At 42.1% G+C, this 16,909-nt stretch overlaps 1 protein-coding gene across 1 annotated transcript in view; it reads left to right on the top strand.

The window, feature by feature from the left end:
* LOC109869743 (disks large-associated protein 4-like) overlaps nucleotides 1-15,552 on the top strand; it is a 29,134-nt gene extending 13,582 nt beyond the window's left edge. Inside the window, exons 5-10 of the mRNA XM_020460004.2 lie at nucleotides 6,144-6,580; nucleotides 6,711-6,802; nucleotides 8,978-9,417; nucleotides 11,784-11,875; nucleotides 12,310-12,450; nucleotides 12,565-15,552. Coding sequence (XP_020315593.1) covers nucleotides 6,144-6,580; nucleotides 6,711-6,802; nucleotides 8,978-9,417; nucleotides 11,784-11,875; nucleotides 12,310-12,450; nucleotides 12,565-12,789 — 1,427 coding nt within the window. The 3' untranslated portion in view covers nucleotides 12,790-15,552. The remainder of the gene's footprint in view (nucleotides 1-6,143; nucleotides 6,581-6,710; nucleotides 6,803-8,977; nucleotides 9,418-11,783; nucleotides 11,876-12,309; nucleotides 12,451-12,564) is intronic.
* Nucleotides 15,553-16,909: the final 1,357 nt, after the last annotated feature.

Raw genomic sequence — 16,909 nt, 5'->3', positions numbered from 1 at the left:
GCAGCTTAGTTTATCTACCCCATAATCACCTCTGGGCGGACAGCCCATGATCATGGAGTAGAAGAGGGCAGGGCAAGTGTTGTACAAATCACAGCAGGACTGGACAGAGAGCATTTCTGTCATCAGTAATATGTTGTACTACAGCTTTAGTGAGTGCTTATTTCTGTCATTAGTGTTACTGATGTCATAGGAAAAAAGTAATATTCCATTTGTTTGAGGGTGTAGGCTCTCTGTCAGTCTGGACATTGTACTGTGTATGGTCCACACTAGCCTCATAGACATGGGTATCAAGAGGCTTGTGGTACTTAGAACGTGACAACACGGAACACGTTACATTAATTCACCCGTTTAGTCTTGTGGGTCTATGCTGGGCATTTGAGGAATGTGTCTCGTTCTCAGGGAGTAAATGTCCCTTTGTCCTCGGCTGGCGCTGGGCCCAGAGCCGAGGCTGTTGCTGCTATTACAGCAATGTGTGAGACAGCGTTTCTCTCTGTGGCCACTGGATTCCACAGCCCTGTTTGTGTGCATTGGTGACATTTTAATGAGGGATTAAATGGAGCAGGCTGGCGTTTGTTGATGACAGATCTCATGTCTACACTACCCTGTTGATTTAAACAAAGGATATTGAAGGAAGTTTGGTCACACCAACATTAGCCTATATGGGACAGGCGTTTCCCTTTGTAACAGTGAATCGACTGTGAAACAGGCCAAGGCAAACCCATGTAATTACCCTGCACTTGTTTATTTATTTATTTTACCTTTATTTAACTAGGCAAGTCAGTTCAGTACCCCGGCCAAACCCTAATCCGGACAACACTGGGCCAATTGTGCGCCTCCCTATGGCACTCCCAATCACGACTGGTTGTGATACAGCCTGAAATCGAACCTGGGTCTGTAGTGATACCTCTAGCACTGAGATGCAGTGCCTTAGACCACTGTACCACTCGGGAGCCCTTGTAGTAGTCAAGTATGTAGGTTATTCCCTAGAGTTACCGGTAATAGTGCTACCAACTTTGTTTTCATTCAGCCTGTGACTGTGTATGTGTAGTCATGTGTGGGAGTAGACTTGGAGCCCATATGACTTGGTGAATGTGGTAACTGGACTAGAGGTCAACCGATTACGATTTTTCAACACCGATAGCGATTTATTGCAGGACCAAACAAAAGCCGATAACGATTCATCTTCTTTTTTTCTTTTTTTATACAGTTGGAAGTCGGAAGTTTACATTAACTTGTTTTTCAACCACTCCATACATTACTTGTTAACAAACTGTAGTTTTTACAAGTTGGTTAGGACATCTACTTTGTGCATGACACAAGTCATTTTTCCAAAAATTGTTTACAGATTATTTCACTTAGAATTCACTGTATCACAATTCCAGTGGGTCAGAAGTTTACATACACTAAGTTGACTTCTTTTAAACAGCTTGGATAATTACAGAAAAATGTCATGGCTTTAGAAGATTCTGATAGGCTAATTGACATCATTTGACACAATTGGAGGTGTACCTGTGGATGTATTTCAAGGCCTACCTTCAAACTCAGTAACTCTTTGCTTAACATCAAAGGAAATCTGACAAGACCTCTGAAAATAAATTGTAGACTTCCACAAGTCTGGTTCATCCAATTTCCAAACGCCTGAAGGTATCACGTTCATCTGTACAAACAATAGTACGCAAGTATAACAACATGGGACCATGCATCTGTCATACCGCTCAGGAAGGAGACGCGTTCTGTCTCATAGAGATGAATGTACTTTGGTGCAAAAGTGCAAATAAATCCCAGAACAACAGCAAAGAACCGTGTGAAGATGTTGCACGAAACAGGTACAAAAGTATCTATATCCACAGTAAAACGAGTCCTATATCGACATAACCCGAAAGGCCGCTCAGCAAGGAAGAAGCCACTGCTCCAGGACAACAAAGTCAAGGTATTGAAAAGTCCTGACATCAATCCTATAGATAATTTGTGGGCAGAACTGAAAAAGCGTGTGTGAGCAAGGAGGCCTACAAACCTGACTCTGGAACACCAGCTCTGTCAGGAGGAATGGGCCACAATTCGGCTACCCGACGCGTTTGACCCAAGTTAAACAATTTTAAGACAATGCTACCAAATACTAATTGAGTGGATGTAAACTTCTGACCCACTAGGAATGTGATGAAAGAAATCAAATCTGAATTAAATAATTATCTCTACTATTATTCTGACATTTCACATTCTTAAAATAAAGTGGTGATCCTAACTGACCTAAGACAGGGAGTTTTTACTCAGATTAAATGTCAGGAATTGTGAAACTAAGTTTAAATGTATTTGGCCAAGGTGTATGTAAACTTCTGACTTCAAATGTATATTTATTTGTAATATTGACAATTAACACAATACTGAATGAACAATGAACACTTATTTTAACTTAATATAATACATAAATCTATTTAGTCTCAAATAAATAATGAAATATGCTCAATTTGGTTTAAATAATGTGAAACACAGTGTTGGAGAAAAAAGTTCAAGTGCAATATGTGCCATGTTAAAAAGCTAACGTTTAATTTCCTTGCTCAGAACATATGAAAGCTGGTGGTTCAATATTCCCAGTTAAGATGTTCTTGTTTGTAGTTATTTTAGGAATTATGACACGTCTCTATACCATTTGTATTTCATATACCTTTGACTATTGGCTGTTCTAATAGGCACTTTAGTATTGCCAGCCTAATCTCAGGAGTTGATAGGCTTGAAGTCAAAAACAGCATTGTGATCAAGCATTGCTAAGAGCTGCTGGCAAACGCAGGAAAGTACTGTTTGAATGAATGCTTATGAGCCTGCTGCTGCCTACCACCGCTCAGTCTGCCCTATCAAATATCAAATCATAGACTTAATTATAATATAATAAACACAGAAATACGAGCCTTTGGTCGTTAATATGGTCAAATCCGGAAACTAATTTAGAAAATAAAATTTTATTCTTTCAGTGAAATACGGAAACGTTCCGTATTTTATCGAACGGGTGGCATCCCTAAGTCTAAATATTGCTGTTACATTGCACAACCTGTTATGTCATAATTATGTAAAAATTTGGCAAATTAGTTCACAACGAGCCAGGCGGCCCAAACTGTTGCATATACCCTGACTCTGCTTGCACTGAACGCGAGAGAAGTGACACAATTTTCCTAGTTAAGGTGAAGTGTATCTAAAGTTCCATGTATAACACTTGTATCTTCATCAGCATTTATGATGAGTATTTCTGTAAATTGATGTGGCTCTCTGCAAAATCACCGGATGTTTTTGGAACTAGTGAACGTAACGCGCCAATGTATACTGAGATTATTTTATATAAATATGAACTTTATCGAACAAAACACATGTATTGTGTAACATGAAGTCCTATGAGTGTCATCTGATGAAGATCAAAGGTTAGTGATAAATTCTCTCTCTATTAATGATTTTTGTGACTCCACTCTTTGGCTGGAAACATGGCTGTGTTTTTCTGTGACTTGGCTCTGACCTAACATAAGCGTTTGTGGTGCTTTCGCCGTAAAGCCTATTTGAAATCTGACACTGTGGTGGGATTAACAAGAAGTGTATCTTTAAAATGGTGTGAAATACTTGTATGTTTGAGGAATTTTAATTATGGCATTTCCTGTTGTTTTGAATTTGGCGTCCTGCACTTTCACTGGTTATTGTCATATCGATCCCGTTAGCGGGATCTCAGCCCAGCTGTGTCAGATTTCAAAAAAGCTTTATGGAAAAAGCATACCATGCAATAATCTGAGTACGGCGCTCAGAGCCCAAACAAGCCAAAAAGATATCCTCCATATTGTGCAGTCAACAGAAGTCAGAAATGACATTATAAATATTCACTTATCTTTGATGATATTCATCAGAATGCAGAATCCCAGTTCCACAATAAATGTTTGTTTTGTTAGCGCATTTGGTAAACAAATCCAAAATCAAGAAGCGTGTTCACTAGGAGCAGATGAAATGTCAAAAAGTTCCGCTACAGTCCGTAGAAACATGTCAAACGAAGTATAGAATCAATCTTTAGGATGTTTTTAACATAAATCAAACATAAATCTTCAATAATGTTCCAACCGGAGAATTCCTTTGTCTGTAGAAAAGCCCACTTCACAGTAGAATCATCAAACAAGGATCTAAAGACTGTTGACATCTAGTGGAAGTCGTAGGAAGTGCAACATGACCAATAGTGGGATATCTTCAATAAGGGAATGAGTTGAAAAACGACTAACCTCAGATTTCCCACTTCCAGGTAGGATTTTTTTCTCTGGTTTTTGTCTGCCATATGAGTTCTGTTATACACAGACATCATTCAAACAGTTTTAGAAACGTCAGTGTTTTCTATCCAAATATACTAATCATATGCATATATTAGCAACTGGGACTGAGTAGCAGGCAGTTTACTCTGGGCACCGTATTCATCCAACTACTCAATACTGCCCCCAGCCATAAGAAGTTAATATTGCCTGCTAACATGAATTTCTTAACTAAATATGCAGGTTTAAAAAAAATATACTTCTGTGTATTGATTTTAAGAAAGGCATTGATGTTTATGGTTAGGTACATTTGTGGAAAGATTGTGCTTTTTTTCAGTAATGTGCTTTTGTTAAATCATCACCCGTCTGGCGAAGTTGACGTAGGCTGTGATTCGATGATAAATTAACAGCCACCGCATTGATTATATGTAATGCAGGACAAGCTAGTTAACCTAGTAATATCATAAACCATGTGTAGTTAACTAGTGATTATGTGAAGATTGCTTTTTTATAAGATACGTTTAATGCTAGCTAGCAACTTACCTTGGCTCCTTGCTGCACTCGTGTAACAGGTGGTCAGCCTGCCACGCAGTTTCCTCGTGGATTGCAATGTAATCCAAAAATACCGATTATGAAAACTTGAAATCGGCCCTATTTAATCGGCCTTGACGATTTAATCAGATCCCACTCAAACAGCTGTTTAAATAGCTGTTGGTGAACATTTTATTATGATTTTTTAACAGCATGATCATTACACAGGTGCACCTTTTGCTGGGGACAACAAAAGGCCACTCTAAAATGTGCAGGTTTGTCACGCAACACGATGCCAGAGATGTCTCAGGTCTTTGAGGGAGTGTGCAATTGGCATGCTGACTGTAGGAATACCAACCAGCACTGTTTCCAGATAATCAAATGTTCAATTCAGTACCAAAAGCCACCTCCAATGTCATTTTAGAGAATTTGGCCGTTTGTCCAACTGGCTTCACAACAGCAGACCACGTGTAACCATGTCATCCCAGGACCTCCACATCCACCTTCTTCACCTGTGGGATCATCAGAAAGGGGAGGGTGGGGTGGGGTGCTAAGAAGTATGTCTGTAATAAAGGCCTTTTGTGGGGAAAAACTCATTCTGATTGGCTGGGCCTGGCTCCCCAGTGGGTGGGCTTTGCTCCCAAGTGGATGGGCCTGGCTCCCCAGTGGGTGGGCTTGGCTCCCAAGTGGATGGGCCTATGCCCTCAAAGACCCATCTATGGCTGCGCTCCTGCACAGTAATGTGAAATCCATATATTTAGGGCCAACTGAATTTATTTCAATTGACTGATTTTTCAGTAAAATCTTAGAAATTGTTACATGTTGCGTTCTACTTTTTGTTCAGTGTAGTAAAATACAGTTTACCGCCCAGCCCTAAATGCTCATTGTTCATATGTATTTCTTTTCAAAAAACATTTTGAGAAAAAAATATGGTTTTCATGTAAGCCAACCCCGTCTGTTTTTTCCTATAGTTGCGCACGTGTCGGTTTCTATAGTCCCATGAGAATTAACATTATTTGGTAACTAGGCAGGTAAGGGACTCCCATAGGTATAGACTGACGTCAATGGAACTGAAACCGCAGGATGACAGGAAACATGGAGGTGTGTGTGTGTGTTAGGCATAGGAAAATATGTTTAGGAAAATTGGGAATGTTTTGTTTTTTAAACTTTTGAGCGTGCTGCTCCTTTTGCAGTGGTTTGATTTCAGCGATAATCCTCTACTCAGGATGTCTTTTCTTTTTCAGCTCCATTTAGCTGGTGTGGTGGCTCAGTTGGCGCTACTGGAATTTCCTGCTTTGTCCTGGTTCAGGTTTCACAGAATGGTCCTTCTGTCCCTTCTCTTCCCAGCACTGCCGACGTGTGTAAACAGCTCCTGTAAGAAGGCTCCCCCGCCGGTCCCTCCGCGCACTACCTCCACGCCCTACATCTCTGTGACGGTGCAGAGCAGCACTGAGTCGGCCCAGGACACATACCTGGACCAACAGGACCACTGTGGCGAGGCCAACAGCCAATCAGGACGCAGCAGCAACTCTTCCGACAGCCTCTGCAGCCTGCGTACAGGCAGCCTGGCCAAGGGCTCAAAGCCCCCATCCCCTGTCGCTGCCCCTGTCCCTGCCCCGAGGGACTCCCACCCACCACCCTCCTCCACCACCACCCAGTCTTCGCCCCAGATCCAGCCCCAGAATGATACCCTAAACCCAGGCCCCAGCCTCACCCCAGACCAGTCCCTGACCCTACCAGAGCCTGTTCCCACCAAAAGGAAGCTCTCGTCTATCGGCATCCAGGTGAGCCCAGGAATCAATTTTCTAAATTGGCAAGACCGGGGTGTTCGGGTTGAATGTCTGACTTACTGTAATGTGCTGCTACACAAAGGGTGTGTAGAATGACTCATTCATTGTAGTGGTTGACTTGTAGGTGGATTGCGTTCAGCCAATCCAGAGAGAGGATCAACCGCCTCCCTCGACCAAGTTCCAGTCTATTGGAGTGCAGGTGGAGAACGGCAGGCCGTAAGTCAAATCCTTTTATCACCACAAGGTTGTTGCTGTTTAGCTATTATCTCAATCTGCTGTTCAGAGCCACTTGTGTAATAGTCATCTTCATTTTCTCACGTGCTCTCTCTCGCACGTCTTGCCTTTTCTGCGTTGACTGGAAAGGCAAAGAGACGGGCAATTTGCTTTCAGCTCCTCTCATTTTTATTGAGTTTATTTAACTAGGCAAGTCAGTAAAGAATAAATTAATATTTACAATGACAACCCACTGTTCCCCGGTAGGCCAACTGCCTTGTTCAGGGGCAGAACAACAGATTTTTACCTTGTCAGCTCGGGGATTCGATCCAGCAACCTTTCGGCCCAACTGGCCAAACGCTCTAACCACTAGGCTACCTGGTGCCCCTCATGTCCTATACCCGTCAGTCAAACTCCCCTTCATAATGATGGCTTACTGTGTATGCCTGTCATTGGGAGAGGAAGTCTGACCTAGGTATTGGCTTCATAACTGTCCTTGGTCTATTTATTTGGGATACAGAGTAGAGGTCGACCGAATAGGATTTTTCAACGCCGATACCGATTATTGGAGGACCATAAAAGCCAATGCCGATTAATCGGACGATTTTTATTTATTTATTTATTTTTATTTATTTGTAATAATGACAATTACAACAATACTGAATGAACACTTATTTTAACTTAATATAATACATCAATAAAATCAATTTAGCCTCAAGTAAATAATGAAACACGTTTAATTTGGTTTAAATAATGCAAAAACAAAGTGTTGGAGAAGAAAGTAAGTGCAATATGTTCCATGTAAAATATGTGCCATGTAAGAAAGCTAACGTTTAAGTTCCTTGCTCAGAACATAAGAACATATGAAAGCTGGTGGTTCCTTTTAACATGAGTCTTCAATATTCCCAAGTAAGAAGTTTTAGGTTGTGGTTATTATAGGAATTATAGGACTATTTCCCTCTATACCATTTGTATTTCATTAACCTTTGACTATTGGATGTTCTTATAGGCACTTTAGTATTGCCAGTGTAACAGTATAGCTTCCGTCCCTCTCCTCGCTCCTCCCTGGGCTCGAACCAGGAACACATCGACAATTAGCGGCGCTAACTAGCTAGCCATTTCACTTCGGTTACACGAGCCTCATCTCGGGAGTTGATAGGCTTGAAGTCCTAAACAGCGCAATGCTTGACGCACAATGAAGAGCTGCTGGCAAAACGCACAAAAGTGCTGTTTGAATGAATGTTTACGCGCCTGCTTCTGCCTACCACCGTTCAGTCAGATACTTGTATGTTCAGTCAGATTATATGCAACGCAGAACACGGTAGATAATATCTAGTAATATCATCAACCATGTGATTATGATTGTTTTTTATAAGATACGTTTAATGCTAGCTAGCAACTTACCTTGGCTTACTGTATTCGCGTAACTCCTTGTGGAGTGCAACGAGAGAGAGGCAGGTCGTTATTGCGTTGGACTAGTTAAGGTTGCAAGATTGGATCTGACAAGGTGAAAATATGTTGTTCTGCCCCTGAACAAGGCAGTTAACCCACTGTTCCTAAGCCGTCATTGAAAATAAGAATGTGTTAACTGACTTGCCTAGTTAAATAAATGTGTAAAAATAAAACGGCAAATCGGCGCCCAAAAATACCGATTTCCGATTGTTATGAAAACTTGAAATCGGCCCTAATTAATCGGCCATTCCGATTAATCGGTCGACCTCTAATACAGAGGAACAGCCTGTTAAATTGTGTGCGTGTGTGACTGAGACCTAGATTCAATGACATCAAGCATTAACAGGCGATAGCCGGCACCCGCATGGCTGATGTTTTGGTGTTGTCGGAGGTGTAACTGCATTGGAGCTGTCAAATTGGCGAGCAGCTGCTCTTGTGATCATTGTCACGACGCCATGCCCAGTAAGAAGTTCAGAAGCAGAAAGTGTAGGCTACATAGAAATATAGTTCCACCTCAGACACCGGCAAAACAACCACTATGCCAATTTCTGCTAGTGCGGATCTAGTAGAATCAAGCCCTCAGTGCTCCTGTATTCTCTGGAACACCGTGCGGTCAGAGGTGCCGCAGTGATGTGTTGGTCGTCAGTCCCCAAGGTGGACCTTTTCTACATCCACAGTAAATGATCTCCGACCTGCACCAATACTAATCCGTGTGTGTCCGTCCAGACTCAGCCGGGCCAGCAGCATGGCCTCCAGACAGGAGACCGAGACAGAGCCTCAAGACTCTAAACAAGATGTCCCTACCTCAGAAAACAACAGTACAGTCCACTGCAACAGCCAGCCACTAGACCCCGACACCACTGCTTCCAACGGTAAGGAGTGCGCGGTGGTGCGGCAGCCCCCTAAACATCCCTCTTTCCCGGCTAGAGCATCCGCCTCCCTCCCAGAGAGCCTGGACCCGACCTTGGATCCCTCCTTCCTGCCTCCTCCGGACCCCAGCTTGGTGGGTGGAAACGGCAGTGCCCAGGGAGATGCAGCTGCACCCAGCACCTGCCTCCGGGACGGCAACTGGTTTCTCAAACTTCTACAGGCTGAGACGGCACGCATGGAAGGCTGGTGTCAACAGATGGAGCAGGAGACCAAAGACAAGGACATCTCAGAGGAGGGTACGAGACACACAGTACACCATACTCTTAACTAGCTAAATGTATAAGACACATACTAGACTCACTCTGATAGGAATACAGGGGCTTTCAGAGAGTAAGAGACAGTCAATCATACACACTGTATACAGTAGACCTAATCAGTTCAATAGTAGTATTTGACTAAACAAAATTTGAGAATCTATCAGTTCTCTAACATGGATTAGGCATTGAAAATATGTCCTCCTCGTCTCTGAAACCCTAAGACAACAGACTGTCCTTATCAGCTCCTGTCTGCTGTTAGCGATTGGAGATGCCAGGGCATGGCATGCTAATGGTTAGCAGCTAACGCTGCTCATTATCTAGTGGATCGGAGCTTCCCTTCAGTCTTCTAGAGCTACTGTAGACATTAATTGAATCTCTTTGATCTTCCTATGATCTGTCTCAGGCAGGCAGATAATATTCCTCCACCTGTATTGCGGGTATTTAATGATTGTGTAATGAACACGATCGACTCCCACATCAGATTGTTCATCAGCTATTTTCTCACTGGACCTGTACTGTACAGTCGTGGCCAAAAGTTTTGAGAATGACGCATATTAATTTTCACAAAGTTTGCTGCCTCAGTGTCTTTAGATATTTTTGTCAGATGTTACTATGGAATACTGAAGTATAATTACAAGCATTTCATAAGTGTCAAAGGCTTTTATTGACAATTACATGAAGTTGATGCAGAGTCAATATTTGCAGTGTTGACCCTTCTTTTTCAAGATCTCTGCAATCCGCCCTGGCACGCTGTCAATTAACTTCTGGGCCACATCCTGACTTATGGCAGGCCATTCTTGCATAATCAATGCTTGGAATTTGTCAGAATTTGTGGGTTTTTGTTTGTCCACACACCTCTTGAGGCTTGACCACAAGTTCTCAATGTCTGGGGAGTTTCCTGACCATGTACCAAAAATATTTATGTTTTGTTCCCCGAGCCACTTAGTTATCACTTTTGCCTCATGGCAAGGTGCTCCATCATGCTGGAAAAGGCATTGTTCGTCACCAAACTGTTCCTGGATGGTTGGGAGAAGTTGCTCTCGGAGGATGTGTTGGTACCATTCTTTATTCATGGCTGTGTTCTTAGGCAACATTGTGAGTGAGCCCACTCCCTTGGCTGAGAAGCAACCCCACACATGAATGGTCTCAGGACGCTTTACTGTTGGCATGACACAGGACTGATGGTAGCGCTCACCTTGTCTTCTCCGGACAAGCTTTTTTCCGGATGCCCCAAACAATCGGAAAGGGGATTCATCAGAGAAAATTACTTTACCCCAGTCCTCAGCAGTCCAGTCCCCTGTGCCTTTTGCAGAATATCATTCTGTCCCTGATGTTTTTCCTGGAGAGAAGTGGCTTCTTTGCTGCCCTTCTTGACACCAGGCCATCCTCAAAAAGTCTTCTCACTGTGCGTGCAGCTGCACTCACACCTGCCTGCTGCCGTTCCTGAGCAAGCTCTGTACTGGTGGTGCCCCGACCCCGCAGCTGAATCAATTTTAGGAGACGGTCCTGGCGCTTGCTGGACTTTCTTGGGCGTCCTAAAGCATTCTTCACAACAATTGAACCGCTCTCCTTGAAGTTCTTGATGATCCGATAAATGGTTGATTTCGGTGCTATCCTACTGGCAGCAATATCCGTGCCTTTTTGTGCAAAGAAATTGATAACGGCACGTGTTTCCTTGCAGGCAACCATGGTTGACAGAGGAAGAACAATGATTCCAAGCACCACCCTCCTTTTCAAGCTTCCAGTTTGTTATTTGAACTCAATCAGCTTAACAGAGTGATCTCCAGCCTTGTCCTCGTCAACTCACACCTGTGTTAACTAGAGAATCACTGACATGTCAGCTGGTCCTTTTGTGGCAGGGCTGAAATGCAGTATAAATGTTTTTGGGGGATTCAGTTCATTTGCATGGCAAACAGGGACTTTGCAATTTAATTGCAATTCATCTAATCACTCTTCATAACATTCTGGAGTATATGCAAATTGCCATCATACAAACTGAGGCAGCAGACTTTGTGAAAATTCATATTTGTGTCATTCTCCAAACTTTTGGCCACGACTGTATAGACCTACTTTATTATGCAAATGTTAAGACTGAAGTTTAACAGTGTATAAGGTCCTTTAAAAAAGGATCGTGTCCCCAGCAATGTAAATTCCACACTGAATTGAAAACGGTAGCTGAGGACCAGTATTCATGTCAAATGAAGGTCACATAACCATACCATTTTTCCTTATCCTCATAAACTAGATGAATTCACTAAATATTGGTGTCTGTGCCCATTTGAATAATGTTTAACTACCTGCATGTTGTTGAGGTTGTGATTGCTGACTGGCTGTTATCTGTGTAGTGATGGGCACGGTCCGCAGTGCAGTGGGCAGTGCCCAACTCCTCATAGCCCAGAAGTTCCAGCAATTCAGAGGACTCTGTGACGAGAACCTTGTGAGTGGCACTAACCCTTTCAAAATCCCTGTTAATCTGGTATATTTCAATACGCTGTTTTGAGTCTCAGCATGCAGAGGTTGAGTTTAATAGCTCCCCCTGGCAATGAGGCAACACACCCATCTCTGTAACAAATTACTCATTGGTGCTAAATCTTCCAGAAAGTGAATAATGTTATAATTCATTTTATATGATTTATTTAAGTGTCATACACCTACTGGTGCCGAGCCCACATACCATACCATTTTCCTTGTACTCAAAATATATATTTTTGCAAATGATAAGCACATACAATAATTATGGAAAGTACAGGTACCATCTAGCCACACTACACCAGCTGTACATTTCTCCTGTTATGTAATGTCACTGTGTCTAGACAAGCCAATCAGCCCTTCACATTTTAAACCTGTGCTGTTCTTCTTCCTGTCGGTTAGAATGTGAACGCCAACCCTCAGCCCACAGCTCAGGACCTGGCAGGGTTCTGGGACCTCCTGCAGCTCTCTGTAGAGGACATCAGTGTCAAGTTTGATGAGCTCTGGCAACTCAAGGCCAACAACTGGCAGCTGCCGGAGAAGGTATTGGAATCACACAACATATCACCTCAATAGATCCTGTTTACATCCTAACAGATATTCTTAATGGGTTTGCTTTGCAACATCTCTTCATCTTAATCTCTCTCTCGTCGTTAGGAAGAGAAGAAGCCTGCACCCCCCGTTGTGCCAAAGAAGACATCCAAGCCCAAGCTGAGCCCTGGGAAGGACCGGAGCATAGATTCGGCGGTGGACAAGCAGCGGCAGGAGGCCAGGAAACGCCTGATGGCGGCCAAACGTGCGGCATCCGTACGACAGAACTCTGCCACGGAAAGCTCAGACAGCATTGAGATCTACGTCCCAGAGGCCCAGACACGCCTCTGAGAACGGACCACCATTGGCACCCTGCTCCCCCCACATTTAAGGAACAGCCACAAACACACACACACTAGTGAACACACACACACCTTGCTCCCCATGAAGGAACAGCCTCAAACACAGTAGAGAAACACCCAGAGGCGCAGAGGTTGGTCCCCTAATTGCAGCGCAGCGTCCGATTGGACGAGAGCACAGGAATCGCAAAAAATGCAGAACAATGCAAAACTTTTCCCTTCCTGGCAGCCATGGAGACAGAGACCTGAACAGACATTTAGTACTATTGTTATTAATATTATATTAAATATTGTTTTCTCCTAAAATATATCAAGAAGAATCTTGGATAAAAGGACATTCTTATTCCTTGTGAGCTTAAGAATCTTGGTATCCCAGAAGTTTACTCTCTTCTCACCCCCTCACTGCTTCTGAGTCTGCGAGCTGGGCTGGGCTCTCTCGTTTACGAGCTACGGACCACCACACTCAGGATACACACAGGTGTACTCACTCACAGTCCACGCACACAGTCTTCCTCTTCTCACTTTGTATAAGGCTGCCACTGTATTGGTTGTGGACGGTAAGCTTTACTGTGAATGGAATCAAATCTATATGAGATGATGGGGTTGTCGTGTACAGAGGTATGACACAGTCAGAAGACCAGAGGAAGACCGTAGCATTAGATCTATCTCACACTCTGGCTATTAGTAGGATGGGTCTTTTTTGAAATGTTCTTTAGCAGATTGTTTGTTAGACAAGGTCCAGTGTTAAGTACTAAGTTATTTTTTTTATAGAACAGGTACATGTACTGTCATGATGATATTTGCACATGATGCAATCATTAACTCTCGCTCATAAACACACACTGTGCTGTCTGTCAGCGTCTGTGCAGACTCATGTTTTGTCTTATATGCCCCTTTTAGGGAAGAAGAGAGATTACTATGGCCATTTGATGTGTGCTACAGTAGGAATGTAAAATGCATTGAAAATAACTTGTTGACTGCACCTTCCACTCCCAACTGTTTACCCCAGATCAAGTCAGCACCCTTCTGTTTCCCTGTTTATTCTGGCTACTTATTTGGTGCAGGGGACCATGTGTATCTCTATTTATTACATTCCCAGTTTCCCACTCAACCTCCTTTACAGGGACTCCCAAGCAGCATTGCTTCAATTTGAATCAGAAAGGGGAATCGACTATAAGCTCCCTGTCTTCCCTGATTACAAAGACTGATTTATTTTTACCTGCATAGGCCAGAGCTCTGCAAGTGGTTTCGGGAGACAACTAGTATAAGTAAAATTGGACATTTGAGATGGCAACGTAAAAATGATTCTGATGTCCAGTCAAAAAAAACAACCCCTAGCCTCTTAAACGTTCAGTTTTTTTTTTCAGATCTGAAGCGATAGGTAATAGCCAAACGATATGTAATGAGAGTACCTAGTCATGCAATCCACGATACTGCTTCCTCCAGTCTAATTCTTAGACTAGGGGTTGTTTTCTGACTGGGCTGAGTTTTCTCAGGGTGAGCACTCAGTCACTTAACACACCAACAGTCAAACCAACAGCACTTTGGTCATCATACCCCATTAATAACCACCACTTGATTGGTCAAAGCCTTAACTCAAACTGTCTGAAATGAATAATGATCCAAAAGAATGAATACATACCATACATTATAAAGACATGTATTTGCGTAAGTATCACCCATCTGTGCATTCAAAAGGTCTGAAACACCAATACTTTGATTCAACCCTTTTGAATGCACAGATGGGTGATACTTACGCAAATACATTGTCAAGTAATATTCCTGTTTTGTTGACATGTTTCAGACTATGCTCCAGCTGAATTATTGTAGTCATATTGGTGTCTGGCAGCTTGACCTTTCATTCCTCTATACAGAAAAATGCACATTGATGAGATTCAGGGACTAGGGTACATTATTTTTAAGTATTTTATTTTGTATGAGACATTTCATGTGACCTGTTTTGAATTTGTTTGGCCTGTGCTACAATGGTTATTGGTATTTTTCTGGGTTTGGAGAGTTGATGGTGCTGCACAGGATTGACCATAGTACTGAGATGGTGTGGAAATAAATGCCATTTCAAGAGAAACATTTCACCATCACTGAAACAGGCTTATTTCCACTATCGCAGGACTATAACATGCATATAAATGAGCTTTCAGCTTTGCATTTCTCGTAACATGAAAGTACATTTTCGCAAATGAATCTTAACGTTCCACTCATTCTCTGAATTCCAAATCAAGCCCCTAGCCAAGCCACTTCTGTAGATCTGAAACTATAGGACAGGTTGGAGGCCGTCATTGTAAATAAGAATTTGTTCTTAGCTGACTTGCCTAGTTAAATAAAGCACTATGGTGCAAGAAATTCCACCCAGTCTAACCGAAGCAAATAACCTCTGATCAAAGGTAATGTGATGTTATGCATACACCTATGTGAGGGATTGATTTGGAATTTAGAAATGGATCATCTGCAATTTCAGGATCTCAGTACTACTTGTCCCCTTGAAGAGCTGGCTCTCCCCCCCTAAATGGTCAACACCTTTGTCACATGGCTGCTCCCAATGTGCTGATCTGATCCACAGTCAGTTTTGTATTTTTTATCTCATAATGTCAAAAAATAGAGAGAATTAGAAGAACTGGGAAAGCAGCTGATGCAGTACCAGGATGTTAATTATTTTGTTTATTTGTAATACATCAACTACAGACATGTACATTTCATTGTCCAAAGAAATCATTAAACATCCCTTTGTTACAGTACATTTCCTTGTCACCATCATTATACTGTTCTATTATACTAATTTCTATATGTAATATTAGCTCAGATGCTAATATTACAGATGATCGCTGTCATCAACAATAGTTAGCTATATGTTATACCCTAAACGCATGAACCATATCTCTTTGAATGGCAATCCTCATAGCTCAGAGTCATGTAAAGATCCTATTGAGATCATAGTACCAATCACAAGCTGTTTTCTGTCAGGGGATGGAGATGGCTATATTATGTCTCGTGTCATTCAGGGTTGGTGAATTGGTCTTAGTCAATTGCAAAGATCCTTTTAACACATTTCACTATAATGATTGAAGATATGTGGACAGACTAAGATTTCATTTTATCATCTATCTTTAATCATTACAGTGAAATGTGTTAAAGACAGATCTTTGCAATGCACTGGCACAGCATAGGCTCCAGAATTTAGATCTTGTTTCTAAATTAGATTCCTTCAGAATCAGGAGCCTGGAAGGATCGAACCCTTTAGTCCCACACTACTTCAAGAGAACATGGCCTGATTAGGGATCGTCAGGCAGTTTGTATACTACTTGAGATATAAAGGGCTATAATGGACACAGGAAGGGCCAACCCCTGATGGCATATATCCTGTTGAGAATGGACGATGCAAAACTCTTCAGTCATCTGGCTTGGATTGTTAGAACTGATGATCTTGATTGTATCCTTAACGTCAATAACATTTTCCCTTGAATCCCCTACTATACCATCTATTCTACATAGATGAACTTTTCTATGGACAGATGCACTTTATAATCTCATTTACCTGACTGTAGCTATACCTCCTTAGACTTGTCACTGGTGATTACACTATTCCCATTAACCAACTCCTCTTTGAGAGATGCAAATAGTGAAACATACATAAATAAATTAGACAAAGAGGACGATTTAGATACTACTGGTCATTATTTACAAATCAAGCACATTCTATTCTATTGATAAGGGGTTGTTCATATGGTATACTAGTTAGACACTGTGAGGTTTGTTTCTTTTGAAAGAATAAAGAATTGTGATTACTATTAAAATATGTGGATATTTATTTTCAGTGTGTAAATGCAGTGTAGCAAAATGTATCATAGAGCACCCCCTACTGGCATCTAGATGGTAGGCCTATTGACCTCAGACAAACAAACCAATGCTGCGTTCAAGTCATGTCGGAAATTCAGGACCTCCAAGATAAAGTGAGAATATCAATTGCATTCTCCAGGAGTCCTTTCACCTTTTTACCTTCTCAAAACCCATTGGATGCGAAAGCAAGAGGTATCTCCCTCCTGACCTTCTCCGATAGGTGTTGAGAAGGAGACAAGGAGAGAGGACGCGAGCAGTGT

Source organism: Oncorhynchus kisutch, linkage group LG24, assembly GCF_002021735.2.
Source record: "Oncorhynchus kisutch isolate 150728-3 linkage group LG24, Okis_V2, whole genome shotgun sequence".
Lineage (NCBI taxonomy): Eukaryota > Metazoa > Chordata > Actinopteri > Salmoniformes > Salmonidae > Oncorhynchus > Oncorhynchus kisutch.
The sequence above is the reverse complement of the archived record's forward strand: the minus strand, read 5'-3'. Positions and strand labels throughout refer to the sequence as shown.